This window comes from Oryx dammah, unplaced genomic scaffold (assembly GCF_014754425.2).
Source record: "Oryx dammah isolate SB20612 unplaced genomic scaffold, SCBI_Odam_1.1 HiC_scaffold_27, whole genome shotgun sequence".
In the NCBI taxonomy this organism is placed as follows: Eukaryota; Metazoa; Chordata; class Mammalia; order Artiodactyla; family Bovidae; genus Oryx; species Oryx dammah.
Genome location: NW_024070211.1, coordinates 49,798,079 through 49,815,467, shown reverse-complemented (window position 1 = coordinate 49,815,467; position 17,389 = coordinate 49,798,079). Strand labels below are relative to the sequence as shown.

At 37.3% G+C, this 17,389-nt stretch overlaps 1 protein-coding gene across 7 annotated transcripts in view; it reads right to left on the bottom strand.

Moving 5' to 3' along the window:
* Positions 1 to 17,389, bottom strand: part of SF3B1 (splicing factor 3b subunit 1) — a 64,674-nt gene that overhangs the window by 20,529 nt on the left and 26,756 nt on the right. For 3 of the 7 annotated variants that reach the window (XR_005719037.1, XR_005719038.1, XM_040228873.1), the window contains exons 3-7: positions 5,090 to 5,256; positions 3,668 to 3,772; positions 3,244 to 3,358; positions 1,321 to 1,400; positions 73 to 243 (exon numbers count right to left, since the gene is read on the bottom strand). Coding sequence is in view for 3 of the 7 variants with exons in the window: in XM_040228873.1 (XP_040084807.1) it covers positions 73 to 243; positions 1,321 to 1,400; positions 3,244 to 3,358; positions 3,668 to 3,772; positions 5,090 to 5,256 (638 nt within the window). In the remaining 4 variants the exon portion in view is untranslated. Of the gene's footprint in view, positions 1 to 72; positions 244 to 1,320; positions 3,359 to 3,667; positions 3,773 to 5,089; positions 5,257 to 17,389 lie in introns of all 7 variants that reach the window. The other 4 variants (XR_005719040.1, XM_040228875.1, XR_005719039.1 and 1 more) reach the window with 3 other exon arrangements.

Below are 17,389 nucleotides of genomic sequence, written 5' to 3'. Positions count from 1 at the left end.
AAAAGCAGACCAATATATTCCATGAGAGAAATAAACTAAAAATAATAACAATAAAAAATAAAAAGAAATTACCTCTGCTTGATCCCAACTTGATAGCTTTTTTGGAGTGGCACCAGGAGTCTGATCAGCTGTTTGATCCCAACGTCGTTTCCGTTTTGAGGGAGGCTGGGATGCTGCTGCTCCATTGACGACTTTTAGTTCTCCAGCCTTAGCTTTTTCTGCTAGCTGTTGCCTAATTTCTCTCTGAAAAGTACACAAATAAACAGTGAGCATCTTTAAAACACTTTCAATATATTTTCAACACTTTCAATGTATTTTCATACCATTAGTAGAGTTATTTGTACATAACACCATTTTATTCTTCAATCATTCTTCTTTCTATGCTACTGGTATTTCCATTCCTTATTTTACCTCTCTTTCCTGTATTTTCAAGCTTTATACACTGTCTTTCTACATAATACATGAGCAAATATGGAACGTATTACATAGAGAGCACTGCTTTATATATAGTTAATGAAGTAAAATCTTCAGTCAATGGCAGCAAACCAAAATGCTTCCACTGAAAAATACATCAAGTAAAACTCATAAAAATAGCAATTAAGACTATGTAGTAAGTTGGGAAAGTGATAAACTTTCAAACTTTTATTGTAATTGTAACTATGAAGTATTATATATAGTATAGTCACAACAAATATACATTTAATTTACCCTGTGATTTTAAAGTGGAGTTCTATAACCCCACTAGATATACGGAGTTCTATAACCTCAAAATCTATTATATATTCATAATAAAGTGACAAAGACTAAGTATTAAAACAGAGCAATCTTTGCAGGCCAGCAGGAACTCGTCAGAAGATTCAAACTGAATTTCCACACATATTCAAACTGAATTTTGTGGACTAATAAGAGGCTTTTCAAAAAATGATTTCACTATTTGACTTTTCCCTTACACAGTGACTTCAGGCACATACCATTAATAGCCCCCACAGATATGTCCACTATAAAATCTATATGTATACACATATACTGGAGAAGGAAAGGGCAACCCACTCCAGTGTTCTTGCCTGGAGAATCCCAGGGAAGGGGGAGCCTGGTGGGCTGCCATCTATGGGGTCGCACAGAGTCAGACATGACTAAAGCGACTTAGCAGCAGAATTCTGCATAAGGTTCTTTCTCAACTTAATTTTTATTAACAGTAACAGTAATAACAAAGTAAGCAATATTTGTGCAGCAAATAAAAAAGGAAATGTAAAAGTCTCTCAATCTCAACTCCCTTTACATTATTCCAACACCATGAAAATAAAAAGCAGGTTTACAGACCTCTTCTTTAGTTAAATGCTGTTCTCGCATTACATCCATGTAAGTCCTAGCATTCATTTTAGGATCAGGGGTCTTCCCTCCTGCAGAAAAGAACAGCAACAGGACAAGAGTACAATAAATAAAAGATAATTAGGTTCAATTGATTTATCTGCCCTGCTCTAATATTACATTATTCCATAATCATTTAATTTATTTTTTGATGAAAAACTTTAATAATTATACATCTTACTTTTTATTGAGTTTGCTGATCAATTTAACCTGTTTGAACACAAACATATCTATAGCAGTTTAAAACAAAGATTTTAATGCATATAAAAACAAAATGACAGCACAGTTTAGTGTCTTCAGAAGTGATGGGTTCCTGGGTTGCTAATCCGGAATACGTACACTTTCGTGCCTTTGTCTCCATCAGCAGTTCTGACTTCAAGCAGCAGAATAGAAGCCTAGAAAATTATCTCTTTACCATTAGTAACACTTTGGAAAGATATTTATATTCAAAACATTACCTGTTGCAAGCTGTTAAAATCCTGACTACAAATAACTATGACTAGGTAAGTTCTTCATACAATGTTCTACAACAGTTTTAGTTTAGAAAATCTGACTTTTAAAAATATACCTCTAATCTTATTCTGATGTCATGTTACTAAAAAGGGCTTCATGGGCTTTCCACGTTTTGTTGACCCAGAAACATATTTTTATCTTCTTAGAAGGTATAAATAACAACTGGAAACATATTACTTGAAATATATTACTTCTACCAGTTATTATGATGCATATAGAAAAAAAGTGGTGTACAAAGAGATGTGTTAGTCTCTTGGTTAAAGTTTCAGTATTTGCTTTTCAAACTTCGAAATATCTTAAAGAAGCCCAAACGAAACAATACAAGATTCACAGAGGCACACGATGTTTTTAGAAATGTGATAATTAGCTATACAAGTAGTATAGCATCATAATTTAGGAAAATATAATAAAATTCTAAGACATTTCCTATGCTGAAGATCATGCCCAATTGATAGTGTCATTCTTTCTGACACTAGCTCTGATAAGACTTCCTTTGGAATACTTTTTCACCATAATCTAGAGAGGATGTGTTGAACTGCACCCTTAAGAATGCAGACAGGACTGGCATATAGCAGTACTGCTGTAGGAAAGAAATTAAGGACAGTTAGTATGGGCCTGTGAATTCTGACATACATGTTTAAATCAATTACAATTATGCAAGTAAAAAAAGAATATCCCTACTAATTCATGCAGGCTGAAAGTCTAATTTATAAACCTGCAGCAGAATCTAATTTTAAGAAACAGGCACCTAATTTTGATTTTGAAACTCACTCACCTGAGGAAAGCATCCATCAGGCTCACTATGCCCCTTGTGCTGACCTGCACACTAAAATCAGCAAAACAGACTCCAACTATTAAAAATATCAAAGTCTTTGTATACATACTTCTGTTTTAACTTTAAGTTTGCTTAGAGCAAAGTAGGTGCATTTATTAAACTATATTTAGAGCAACATGGGGGGAGCTCTAATGTGGAAACAGTTTCTCAAAAGTTAACAATCCTAAAAATCTAGATTTGGGATGAAAACTTTCAATAATTTGAAAGTATCTTGAGCAGAAAAACACATTTGTTCAAAGTAAAGAAAGCGTACCCAAAACAAAAGTAAAAGAAAAACCTTTAACCCTTTGCGTTTCTATGGCATGGGCTCATTAGTTTCTTGTCCTTCTACCTGGAAAGAAAACTGGCATTATAAAGATGAAGAATATGGCATCTGTGACTTCAACCAAATCTACACAAATCTATAGTAAGGGGGATTTTATAAAAGAAAAGCAAATTCATAAGCATGCCAAAAAAAATCAAAGGGCTAAAGACAACTTAACACAAATAAATTTCTGAATACTTATAGAAAAGTGGGAAAGAATTACCATCTGCAAAAGGATCAAGACGCTCAGGGGAAATTATCATGGTCCGCCTGTGCTTTTTGTATTCATCTTCCCGATCTGCAATCTTCGGAGGTCGATGCTCAGCAAATGGATCATACTGAAAAGAGGTATGTCTCATTTAATATTCACTTATTAAATAACCAAACAAAATCACAAACGAAAGTCAGAACATTATAAAACATAAAAATGTTTAATAAATGCCTAATATTCTGTATCAATACTCACATAAATGCTATTGTGAGAAAGTAAGGCATATGAGAAATTTCCATAGTTCAATGATTTTTTTAAATCAACTCTCCTCAAAACATTAATTTGACTCCTAAAATAAACGAGTTTCCCCAGGAGTTGAGACATTCAGTTTTCTTTATCCAAATAAACTCTGGTTTAATTTTTTTTTTTAAGTTACCTGTTCTGTTGACTGTGGTATATCATTAAGCAATGCCACAGGGGCATGATATCCTGGCTTCTTCTGACCAAGCAAACTTGTAGAGGATGAGTAGTCATCGTCATCCTGCAATGGAATACCCCCAAAAAACCAAGAAATGTCAGAACTTAGAAACTAGAAAGTACATAAAGATTCAATATGAAATCAAAATACAGTATGATGAAACTTGTTAACACTTGGGTTTTCTGTTCAACTCAAAAAACTACTAAAAAAATTAAATTTAGTTTTCTGTACTCTTAAAAAGATTAAATAAGGACTGCTTTCTCTGGAAGTCAATTAAAGTTATATATGGACTAGAAAAATGTGAGCATTTCATTTTTCTCAGTGGGCATGATTATATTTGTTTTTCAGATTTGGAAACTACAAACAGCTTCTTTAGAATTCTCCAGTTTCCTGGTCTCTCTTTTAAAAAACTTGGTTTAGCCATAGAAAAAAGTAAAATGTAATTAATTTTAAATGTATTTCCGTAATAGTATTACTATGTTTAGACAGAATAATGTTATATTATTATTTTACTAATGTAAGAAGTGCAAAAACAGGCAGGTCTCAAGAAGATCTTAACACATCATTTATTTTATTTAAAACTGAAAAAAAAAAATTTCCTGCCCAGCTTTTGGAACACAGAGCCGTTACTGCCTCTTACCATTAAGGTCTGAAATGCAGAGAGGCCTGACTGGCTTTTACAAATTTTGCTTTGGCACTTTAAAATTTTCCTTTAAAAAAGGTGCTAACTATAAAATAAAATATGGCTTGAATTTAACAAAAACAAGTTTCACAATCTATATACATAGGTTACTGAATCACACAAAAGTGATAAGCTATTTCACGAAATTTGGATGTTTGGGATGGTCTGACAAGATATAAGCTCTGTGGAATATATGAAACACTTTAAGAGATGTGTTTCAAAATGAGAAGTAGTCCTCCTTCAGAGTAACTAAAACAGGCTCGAAAAAGCCTATTAATGTCAGTACCAAAACAGTTCATTCATATTAAGATACCAAGAGAGGAAAAAAAACAGTATCAAGCAAAAATCTGAGGTCACAAGCCATTTACAATGAAATCACCTCTTAGAGGTCTCCTCCAGATAGAGCTCAATAGGTAACAATAACTCAGTAGGTTACTTTTACATCAGTTAATGATTTCCAGGTGCTTTGCTGAATAAACTAGTTTTAAAATAAGAGTCAGAACTGAGCAAGCACTTCCAGAAGTCTTAGAAGATAAAGACACCTTCAACAGTTTTATCCTCCCAAAGAAAAGATTTCTCAATCTCCAAAATGTCTTTAGAGATTAAACCAGATGACTCAAACAGAAAATTCCTTTATATTTCTTGCTCTCCAACAACAAAAAAAAATGCCTGGACTCTTTGTATACTATGAAACGTACATCTTCAAGTTCAGTTGCAGCAATTGATGTCACATATCCAGCAAACCTGCTGTCACTTCCACCGTAAATTTCCTGGTCATAATAACCCGTAGAATCAAGGCCCACTCCTTGAGCTTCATCAAGAGCTGCCTTCTTGCCTTGAATTTCTCGAATCTGTGCTTCAATATCTGTAAGAAAATAAATACATCACTCAACATAATACATTTCTCTACTGGGTATTATCAAAATAACCATAAAAAGTATTGATTTTTAATAAACTTAAAATATCTCCACCTCAACAGAAGGTACTTAGGCACACAAAAGAAATCTTATTTCATCAACTACAAGTTACTCTTACCTTAAAAACAGCTTGCCAAAGTTTATTAAACTACCGTTAAATTTTAATCTTTCCCAACTGAAAAAATCCTGGTCATGTTGATTAGGGAGCAAGAACAACACTTCAGATTATTTAAACACTACCAGAGAGGTAAGGAACTTCCCTGGTGGCTCAGACGGTAAAGCGTCTGTCTACAATGCAGGAGACCTGGGTTCAATCCCTGGGTTGGGAAGATTCCCTGGAGAAGGAAACGGCAAACCACTCCAATACTCTTGCCTAGAAAATCCCATGGACAGAGGAGCTGGGTGCAGGCTACTGTCCATGGGGTTGCAAAGAGTCGGGCACGACTGAGCAACTTCACTTCACTTCAGAGAGGTAAAAACAGTACTGTAGAGAGTGGGTCTCAAACTCAAATGTGCAACAAATCGTCTGGGGTTCTGATTTTGTTAGAATGCAGAAGGCCTAGATCAGACCCAAGTTTCTGTGTTCCTAACAAGTTCCGAGGTAAAAGCTTAAACATCTTCAATAGTAAAATAACAAAGGATAAAATCTAAATTCTTAAGCATGTAATACAGAGCCCTACAGTTTGGCGGCAATCACCATCACATTAGGTTTATGATTTAGAGTCTGAGCTTTAGATTAAAAATGTATGCCTTAAAGGTTCTTTACCTACTAATTAATACAGTGATCTATGTGTCTCAGGCTCCTACAACAGAGTTTCGTTTAAGGATTAAATGACATAATGAGCATGAAACACTTAAGCATTCAATGAGCCCCCAAGCACTCTGTCTGTCCACAGGTCTGACATTCAGAAGATGCACATGTGGTGGATGAAGTGTCAGCTCTTAACTGCTTTGCTAATTTGTGACTCTTCATCGTCTTATAATCTAATTTCATATCTCAATTATCTAAATCATGATCATTTCCCAATCATCCTAGTAACATCCTTCACATCCTAGGAACATGTTCTCTTGTTTCCTGATCCTGTCAAGAACCACACACTGCATATAGTCATGTCTCTTCAATCTCCTTTAAATACAGACTAGTCTTCCAACCTTTTTTGAAAGTCTTTCCTGACACCAAGTGACTTTAAATTATGAACTAATGTTTCATTTTAATAATCTGAAATAATATATAGATGTGTAAAGAAAAAAAGCGTTTCCACTGCCAGCGATCTGTGACCTCACAAATAGGCATTTCTTGCTAGCTCATTACTTTCAACTGAACTAGTCCTTTGATACTAGGCACTTCTGAAACACTCATTTATTAAGTTTGCAAGCATCAAAAGGAAACAATTCAAGTGGTACAAATAAATGCCTGACCCCCATCCCCAGCTAAGGGAGAAAACCCTAAGTCTTCAAGATGTGTGTGGCTTCAAGTAGAAAATGTAATGACATTATCTAGTCCAAGGCACAGCGTGCAGGAGCAAGTCTCAGAAACTCAAAATAACGCAACAGAGTTAATACTGAAATTAGCAGCCCCAGTTTGTAAACAAATCTCTTATAGTGTATCAGAGCACTACCATCTCCACTCATTTTTTCTGCATTTCTCCCCTCAAAACTGTTACAGCAGCCCAGGCAGCCAAGGGCCTCCATTACAATTAACCACAAACAGAAATATTGTCATCTGAGTTGACTGATTCATTTTACTACCCACTCTACTGTTGTATATATATTTAAGCTTTAACCCATATTGCTCCCCCCCACCAACCCCCCAGAACACTTTTTCTCCTGATATAATACAAACAACTCTATCAGGGATTAGTAAGATTGACTCTAGGGTGAATGGAGATCAATTTTCAGTTTTTCCTTTTTGAACACTGCCGTTTCAGAAATGTTTACGGTTTAAAAAAATAACTACCACCACTAGGTGCATGTATCATTTTTGAAAGTAAATAGATTTTTTTTTAGAAGAACCATAAATGCTACTATCATCAGGACTCAGGCAATAAACACAAATGGGTTAATTGTGCCAGCCAAATAGTCTGCAATTTCCTCTCCACAGCATCAGTGTAGTCTACTAACCACTTACATCAAAATCACCTGAGGAATCTGTAACAAGAACAGACTCCGAGATCTCAAATACACTAAATCAGAATCTCCAGTGTATGAACCCAGGTTTCCACATTATCAGGAAACTCATACCTAGCCCAACACCTTTCCACTTACAGCCCCATCCCAGTCTCACCAAAATCACCAATTTTATATTTTCCTCCAGGTGATATACAAATAAAAAACCAGGAAGGGGCACTGTCTCATAAAAACTGCATCACACTACACCTATCATTGTGCAGCGTGCTCAGTCCCCAACTTACATCACAGACAGCTTTATTTTCCCTCTAAAGAACTTTTCCATTGTAAGGTTTCACCAACTATTATCCCTTTATTTGGATAAAATGTTTATTCAGAAACTATTATCTACTGAATTTAACCTACTGATTTTATGTCTTTACTGATTAGCAACAGTTTTCTTATTGTAGAACAACTATGGCAAAATATTAAGAATTGGTAAAGCTGGGCAATGGGTTACACTGTGTTCAGTACCTTTTTTCCCTACACTTTCCTATATTACATTTCATAATAGAAATGTGATCTGTAGAAGTCTCTGAAAGTAATTTTTCAAAGTTTTCTCTCCAGCAAAGGTTTATAAAATTCACAGCTTTCAAATTTTACATTCTACATCTCTGGGAAAGACAAAAAAGTTGTCTTTAACTCTTTATTTTCAAAGTTACCTAACACTACATTACAGCTACTGGTACACAAGTATTCCTGTACTTTCTTAAATATGAACTGATAAAAATAAGCAAATAGATAATTTCAGACAGCAAATGATTAACATGTAAGACTTCTTCAGTTCAGTTCAGTCGCTCAGTCGTGTCAGACTCTATGCGACCCCATGAATTGCAGCAGGCCAGGCCTCTCTGTCCATCACCAACTCCCAGAGTTCACTCAAACTTCTTAGCAAGTATGAAAAAAACTGAGGTGGAACATATCCAAAAGAATAACCAGAGGTCTAAAATATTAAAAAAAAAAAAAAGGATGTGAGGAGGCAAAGAAAGAAATGTTTATGCTAATCTAGCTCTAGTTCAATTATGACCAATATGAACAAATCCTCTATTACCACCTAATCCCCTTCCAATTTAGAATCTCTATAACTCAAGACATTCAGATGTGAAAATAAAGAAAAATGGATACTGTCCACTAGAGACTGGACAAAAGATTGGGACCTCCTAATGGTCACATATGTGACTGCCAAGAGCTAGCACTCTTAATCCACCAAAACGTGTAAGTATTCCAGTCTTCATGTTGTGTATATCAATTGTGTATTTTTATTACCAAGCTGTATTCCACCGTACCACAGAGTGTTTATCCATTCTCTATTTGACTGGCCTTCAAGTTGTTTGCAGCTTGCAGAGATACAAAGCTGCTGTAAACATCAGCGTACAGATTTTTGTGTGAACAGATTTTAATACCCCCAGAGTAAATAACGTGTGAGTAAGATTGCTGGGTCTTATAGCAAATACATGTTTCATTTTATCAGAAACTTTTGGAGTCCTTTTTGTGGGTTTACTTGAGCAAGTTTAAGAACAGAGCAGAAATGAATTATTCTGTGTAAGAGAAGAATTTTGACCAATACAATACGGGAGAAAAATTAAGGGAACAAGTAAAATGAAGAAAAGCTGGGATACGTGAAATTAAAAATCCCAATTTTATGGCATTAAAGGGTAACAGGAGGTATAAACATCTAATATGTATTTCTGAATTATCTGAATAAGCACCTCACTTCTGTTCTCTAACTAACCCTACTCCGATCTTCAGTAAAATCTATCAAGGGGGAAGGAGGCTTCTATGATAGCACTCTTGGTTATTAATGCTGAAAGTTTAAAAACAGATAAAAGCAGAATCAACTACTCTCCAATAAAAATTTTTAAGAAAAGAAAAAAGTAGAAATTCCTTATCTTGATGGTAGATTTGGAATCCTAAAAATTACAATGATGCATGATTCTTCAAATCCCCAGAGCTGGCATATTCTGGAAGTGGTTAAAAAACAAACAAAGACCTGGGGGGGGGGGGGGCGGGCGCGGTCGTCAAAGTACTAGTTAAGTATTAGACTTGTATTTACCAAAGAGCCTCACTAAAGGATGATCCTAGAGGATAACCTGTCAAGAACAGGGTTTTTCTTAAGTTGGTATTTCCGTTTTAAGGTATGTCTATCAGTTCAGTTGCTCAGTCATGTCCGACTCTTTGCGACCCCATGAATCGCAGCTCGCCAGGCCTCCCTGTCCATCACCAACTCCCGGAGTTCACTCAGACTCATGTCCATCGAGTCAGTGATGCCATCCAGCCATCTCATCCTCTGTCGTCCCTTTCTCCTCCTGCCTCCAATCCCTCCCAGCATCAGAGTCTTTTCCAATGAGTCAACTCTTCACATGAGGTGGCCAAAGTACTGGAGTTTCAGCTTTAGCATCATTCCTTCCAAAGAAATCCCAGGGCTGATCTCCTTCAGAATGGACTGGTTGGATCTCCTTGCAGTCCAAGGGACTCTCAAGAGTCTTCTCCAACACCACAGTTCAAAAGCATCAATTCTTCGGCGCTCAGCCTTCTTCACAGTCCAACTCTCACATCTATACATGACCACTGGAAAAACCATAGCTTGACTAGATGGACCTTAGTTGGCAAAGTAATGTCTCTGCTTTTGGATATACTACCTAGGTTGGTCATAACTTTTCTTCCAAGGAGTAAGTGTCGTCTAATTTCATGGCTGCAGTCACCATCTGCAGTGATTTTGGAGCCCAAAAAAATAAAGTCTGACACCGTTTCTACTGTTTCCCCATGTATTTCCCATGAAGTGATGGGACCAGATGCCATGATCTTAGTTTTCTGAATGTTGAACTTTAAGCCAACTTTTTCACTCTCCTCTTTCACTTTCATCAAGAGGCTTTTTAGTTCCTCTTCACTTTCTGCCATAAGGGTGGTATCATCTGCATATCTATCAGTAGGAGTCAAAAAAAAAAATTTCCGGTAGTAATAAAGCTTATTAGAAAATTGTGAGTATATTCATTGTTATGGTGCTAGTGGTAAAGAACTCGCCTACCAATGGAGAAGACACAAGGGTTCGATCAGGGTTTGATTCCTGGATCAGAAAGATCCCTTGGAGAAGGGAATGGCAACCCACTCCAGTATTCTTGCCTGGAGAATCCCATGGACAGAGTAGCCTAGCGGGCTCCAGTCTATAGGGTCGAAGAGTCCAATGAGACTACAGTGACTTAGCAAAGTTAGAGTGGGAGGGGCACTTGAATTTTCAAGTCCTTTATTAGACTTCCTTGCCTTGGCTAGTCTAACCAAAACCTGGAGTATTATTTCAGAACTGTACTCTTTCCAAAAGCCATTAATTTTCTTGGAGCTTTCCTTGCTTATGGGCCTGACACCTTGACTGTCACAGCAGTGGTGGGAGTGTCTAACAGGGAGTTGTGTTTTTATCACCATTTTCTTCTTTCCCTCCAGACTGTGGGAAACCCTACAGGACAAAGGTACTGCAACCAGTTAATTCCAAGAAAAAATAAAAAGACATGAAGGAGAAACATACAGATTTAAGATTACAATATATGAAGTTTATTTGGAACTTTATTGAAATGAATCATAAAAAAATGTTTATAAGGCAATCAGCAAAGTAAAACACTGATAGATATTTTATTAGTCTTAGGTTTAATAATGGATTTGGGGGGGGGGGGGCTGTGCCATGCAGCATACAGGATCTCTGTTCCTCAACCAAGGATTGAACCTAGGCCACCACAGTGGAAGAGCTGACTTCTAACCACTAGACCACCAGGGAACTCCCAATAATGGTTTTTTCCCCCTTCTTAATGATGGTATTTTTTAAAGTCCTTATATTTTAGAGATACACACTGAAAAATGTATGGATATGTGTAAAATAGATAGCCAATGGGAATTTGCTACATGACTCAGGAAATTCAGGGCTGGGTAACAACTTAGAGGGGTAGGCTGAGGAGGGAGGTGAGAGGGATGTTCATGTGGGAGGGGACATGGGTAAACCTATGGCTGACTCTTGATGTTTGGTAGAAACCAATGCAGTAAGTCCTAAGTTGCTCAGTCGTGTCTGACTCTTTGTGACCCCATAGGCTGTAACCTACCAGGCTCCTCCATCCATGGGATTTTCCAGGCAAGAATACTGGATTGGGTTGCCATTTCCTTCTCCAGAGCTTCCCAACCCAGGGATTGAACCCGGCTCTCCCGCACTATAGGCAGACGCTTTACCATCTGAGCCACCAGGGAAGTCCAAAAAGAACTTAGGATTTACATATTTTATGTATATTTGCCATAGTAAGATTGAGAAAGAGATCTAATAATCAGAAAATAAATTTATCTATCAAAAATTATGGATAAAATTATGTATCTGGCATTTGCTTTGAAATAACAGGAAAGGTGAAAAAGACTAGTGGAGAGATTAAGAAAAGGTGTCTCTGCCTTTACAACTGTTCAAGCCACATGATCAGATGATAAGCACAACATGGGGGTTTATTTCACTATTGTATTTTTGTGTATGTTTTCAATTTTCAATAAAAAGTTTAAATATTTTAAAAGCAATTTAAAGTTTCTTTTTTCTCATTTTTGGTTCTCATTTCTTCTAACCCTTTGAAAACACAGCCTCTGGCTCCATGCAACAAAAAATAAAAGCTCTCTCTTCTCTGAAATGAAATCCTCTGGTGTACATAAACAGAATTTTTTAAGTTCTCTGATGTACTATCTTAACCCTTAAAAGTTTCAATTCTTGTCATTTTTTTTCTTTTCCAGTTTTACTCATCTTGCAAGTGCCGGTAACGTGCAATCTTCTAAACGTTAAAGTACATATATTTTAAAAACTAACTATGCTCCAGTGATCTACAGAAATGTCACCATTCAACTGAAACTCTCCTCTTTTTGGAGGGAAACTGATCCTAGGATGATTTTCAACTATCAGAGAACAAATCCTTCCCTAGGAGACAAGAGATTGATTATATTAACAGTGTGAATTCATGAATAAATTTATGAAGAGGCCCATTTGAAATCTCAAGTCATTCAATAAGCAGATTTCCATTTTTCATTTATTTAAAAATTGTTTATTACTAATCCAGAAATTGTGATAATTTAAAACTTAAAATTATAGACATTTTCTGGACATAAATACATCAAATGTTTCATCTGGGAATCGAGTTTGACATCAAAAGATAAAATACTGCTGGAACTTGTACCTTCTAAAAGATGGAAAACATCTAACCTACTGTTTGTATTTTAAACTAAGACCTAAATATCAAACTCTGAAATAAACCATCACTGGTCATATCTGATACAACTGTTCAACTGCTCCCCACCAATTCTGTCCTTCTGGTTTCCCCTTCTGTGCCTTTCCTTTTTCCTATGCCTCAGACAATGCTAAATCTAGCGTGCAGCACTTCCTCCTCGATACATCTTTATTCCTCATTTTTAATTTGTACTATTTGCACTGTTCTATAATTCATCACTTTGCATTACATAGACACAGCCTTTGGTTGTGCTGCAAGGCTTGTGGGAACTTAGCTCCCTGGCCAGGTATAGAACCAGTGGCCCTTGTAGTGCAAGCTTGGAGTCCTAGCCACTAGACTGTCAGGGAATTCCAGACACAGCCTTTGGATGTTAATCATTCACTGACACCTTTTAGTCTGATCCATAAGTATCATCTAATCACCACCAATCAGAAGCAAGTGGTAAACAAGGATTTCTCAAATATGATACTTCTAAAAAAATATGCAGAATAATAGAAAGTATATTCTGTATACCAACTCTCAGTCTTTTCCTTAAAACCCTAGTAGGACAACTAACTATGGTGGTTAATTATTTTACTGAACACTACAAACAACAGTTCCTATAAGATTAATTCCTAACTAGTATCAATTAAATTCTTACATAATTTTACAGGAAGAAAAATTTTGAAATCTTTAAACAACTTTTTTCCTTTTTATTTTGACTAACAACATTCATACTGCGTGTCTACAAAACTGAAATAACAACTATTCTGGACAGAGGAAAGTAAAAATCTCAGAAGATACAGAGAAATAAAATCATTATTCCAGCCATTCTGCAAGCAAAGAACTAGGGAGAAAACTTTTTCAGCCTTGTGATGCCCCTGAAAATCCATTCAAGGAATAGTGGCCAAACAAGCCAATACATGGAATTTTTGGATAATCCATCTTTTTTCCTTTCCAGACAGAACACCGTGGTTCCCTCACAGGCCCAAATCAGCAGTATCTGAAGAAGTGCTGGCTGGCAAGATTACCCACATTAATAACTTTATACGCTTGACACGACATGCAAAAAGGGATTGCATTTGATTTGAATAAATCTAGTTCTTTTTATATTTCAATACTGGGAAGCTTATAAGCCACAGTGACCCAGGATAAAAAAACAATAATTGGGTTGGTTAAATAGGATGTTATGGGTTGATCCTTACAAATATTTGAAAGGAATATGATAACAAGAAAGAAAAAAAAGATTGGTTTGGATCAATGAAGGGAAGTAATAGCCTATGGAAAAAAACTATATTGGAAGGTACAACAACAACTTAATTCAGCTTGAATACTGAAGTATTATTTATCTCACAAGACTCAATTACAAAGTACTGATGCAGCCATATTTTAACAAATTACCAGGTACAACAAAGAAACGTCTTTACTAGAAGCATTATTTAGGATGAAAAGATTATAATTTTTATATAAAAAAGCAACATGATGGAAAACTTTAAGACAAAAATTAAACAAGTATTACATACTTTTAAAAGTTGGTCCAGGGAGTTCCAGGTGGTCCAGTAGTTAGAACTTGTGCTTTCACACTTGGCCTGAGTTCAATTCCTAGTGAGGGAATTACGATCCCAGAAGGCACTCAGCACAGCCCAAAAAACCAAGACTGCTCCAGTGAGATTCAAATTCAAGACTTCCTCTCAACTACTTCAGCATCCTAAAAGGTTACCCTTACTCCCTCTAGATCATCCTTTACCACAATCAATGACTTTCCTAAGTCACAGAAGTAATGTTACCTCAGAGAATGAAGAGGGTGCTTTATCCTGGAGATACTGGAAGGCCAAAGTCAAGCCGAGCCAAATATCCTAATTTGATGTTAATATATCTCAGGAGGTTCCCCAAATATGAACTCCGGAAGGTCCCAAAATTTAAGTCCTTCCCAATTATCTTAGCCAAACAGAAGTATTCAAACCTACCAAACTGTTCAAAGGTCAGCGTTTAAGTGCCCCCTTTCTGTGATAGTCTTAATACTTTCAGTATAATCTCTCAGTAAGTGTTGATTAAAATATTCAGCATTCAGGACTTCCCTGGTGACTCTGTGGTAAAGAATCTGCCTGTCAATGCAGGAGACAGGGGTTCAGCCCCCGACCTGGGAAGATCCCACATGCCGGGAAGCAATTACGCCCTTGCACCACAATTACTGAGCCTGTGCTCTAGAGCCCACGAGCTGCAGCTACTGCAGCCTGGGTGTCCTGGAGCCTGTGCTCCACAGGAGAAGCCACTACAATGAGAAGCCTGCACACCACAACTAGAGAATAACCTCCCTTCTCCACAACTAGAGGAGAGCCTGGAGAGCAACAAAGACCCAGCAGAGCCAAAAACAAATTAAAAAAAAATAATAATAATGATAATAATAAAATATTCAGCATTCATACATCAGGAACGGTGGATACCAAAGGACAGTTTCTGTATACAACTGTAAGTGGAAGAAAAAACCTTAACACTGTAAAATATTATAAGTAATAAAGATTAGGAGTGCTGTAACAGCAGCACACGCAAGTCAAATACACAAAGAAAAATCCAAGAAAGTAATTCTGATCCAGTTTATCAGAGATGGCTTAAGAAGTAAAAACAGAGATGGACTCTGAAGGACTAGTATTCTCCAGGAAAATGTCATGAGGAAGGAACAAGGAACTGTAACATTCATCATACTGTCTTACACTGCAGTAAGTGATTGGACAGTGTCTTGTATACACATAGTGTTCACACCTGAAACTGAACGCTCCAATACTTTAGGCCTCAGCTAATTCATATGAGTATAATCCCATATAAAACCAATTCCGGTAAATGAATTGCAATCTTCTATAGACCAAAACTTTGAACTGTGCTTCTAAAACACAGGAAAACTAATCCTAACTTTGATTTTCCTATCCAAAAGTTATCTTATCATAAAGATACCGATAAAGTAATCAAGGCCACAAAATGCCCCAAATGAATACTCTACAAGATAAACAAGAATAGCCAACATCTTTATGTTTTCTAATTATTTTACAAAAGTAGTAAAGACAGAAGTGCCCCCAAAACACTTTGAGATTAAAACAGTGTTTCAATCCCAAATACTAACAAGAACAGTAAAAATATGAAAGTCACTGCCACTTCATTAGTCTGTTTCCTAAGTTGCAGAAAACTGGACTCAATTCCCAGGGGTGACAGAATCATTAACAGCCCCAACCAACATTTTTCAGATGCATCTACTTCCTCCTTGAACTCCCTTTTCCTGCCACAACTAGCCAAACACATTTTCAAGAGTCACTGCCTAGGTACAAGACGTCGTCTCAGGTTCAAATGTCCTCCCCTAATTTAAAACCGATTGATCCTTTTAGACCAGGGATACGTCACCTCCTCTATGAAATAGCCCTAAGCATAAATTAATGATTCCGTTACCCAGGTTCCCAAAATACACTGCTTATATTTGTTTAAGCATTCAATTGCCTCGTAAAGAATGAAAATAGATACCTGTTTCCCCACCAGACTATAAAACTTGATGACCTTGGTCTTTATTACCTCCCACAAACTAACATCAAGTCACGAACCCAGAAACGACGTGTGACATAAAAGTAAAAAACGACGTGTGACATAAAACTAACTCTTCGAAGCAGTGTTTGATTGAAATTTCAGATTTCAAGTCAGAAATCAAGGAATGCAGTTCCAACTTCCAGTACACCTCGTCTTTTCTCAAAAGTGACCCTGCTGCTGCTAAGCCGCTTCAGTCGTGTCCGACTCGGAGCGACCCCATAGACGGCAGCCCACCAGGCTCCCCCGTCCCTGGGATTCTCCAGGCAAGAACACTGGAGTGGGTTGCCATTTCCTTCTCCAATGCATGAAAGTGAAAAGTGAAACGGAAGTCGCTCATTCGTGTCCGACTCTTAGCGACCCCATGGACTGCAACCTACCAGGCTCCTCCATCCACGGGATTCTCCAGGCAAGAGTACTGGAGTGGGGTGCCACTGCCTTCTCCGCAAAAGTGCCCCTACTTCCTGTCATTTCTGAATACTCCCTGAAGGGGGACTGCTACAGCCTATTTCTAATATTTTCCTAATTTCGCATACTCTGTATTTCACAAAATGACCAACTTGTTCAAGAGCTTTGGCCATTATTAATGTGCCTTTCCCTGTTCCATCAAAAATCAGTCTCAAAAGAAAAAAAGCCCCTATTATACTAAAAGTAATCAAGGATGGAGAAAACTACCAGATTGTATTTCCAAATCATTTCGAACAACAGCCAAAAAAAAAAAAAAAAAAAAACCCAAGGTATGTATCTTAGACGCCTGAAGATATACAAATTAACCAAGCTTCAAGAGTAACGAGCCTCAGTTTGACTAAACTCGATTGAGTGCAACCCGGAAAGCGGCTGCCGTATTTCAGTGCTTTTCTGACCCTCTCCTGCACAAACTATGCCAACGACAGTTCCGAGAGGTGAGAGAGACTTTGTTCCCACGCCGTTTTCCCCGCTCCTTTACCCAGGGATTATCCTTCGAGAGCTGTTTAAACGAGGCCCCAGTCAGAGAAGAAAAGCAATGCTGAAGTAGCAGCACCCAAACACGGAACAAAGCGCCTGTCGGGGGTGTACGAGTAGGACGCCATTACGCGGGGCAGTGGCCTGCGCCTCTGGCGCCGAGCAGACAACCCGGGGCCCGAAGCGCGAGTTCGGACCC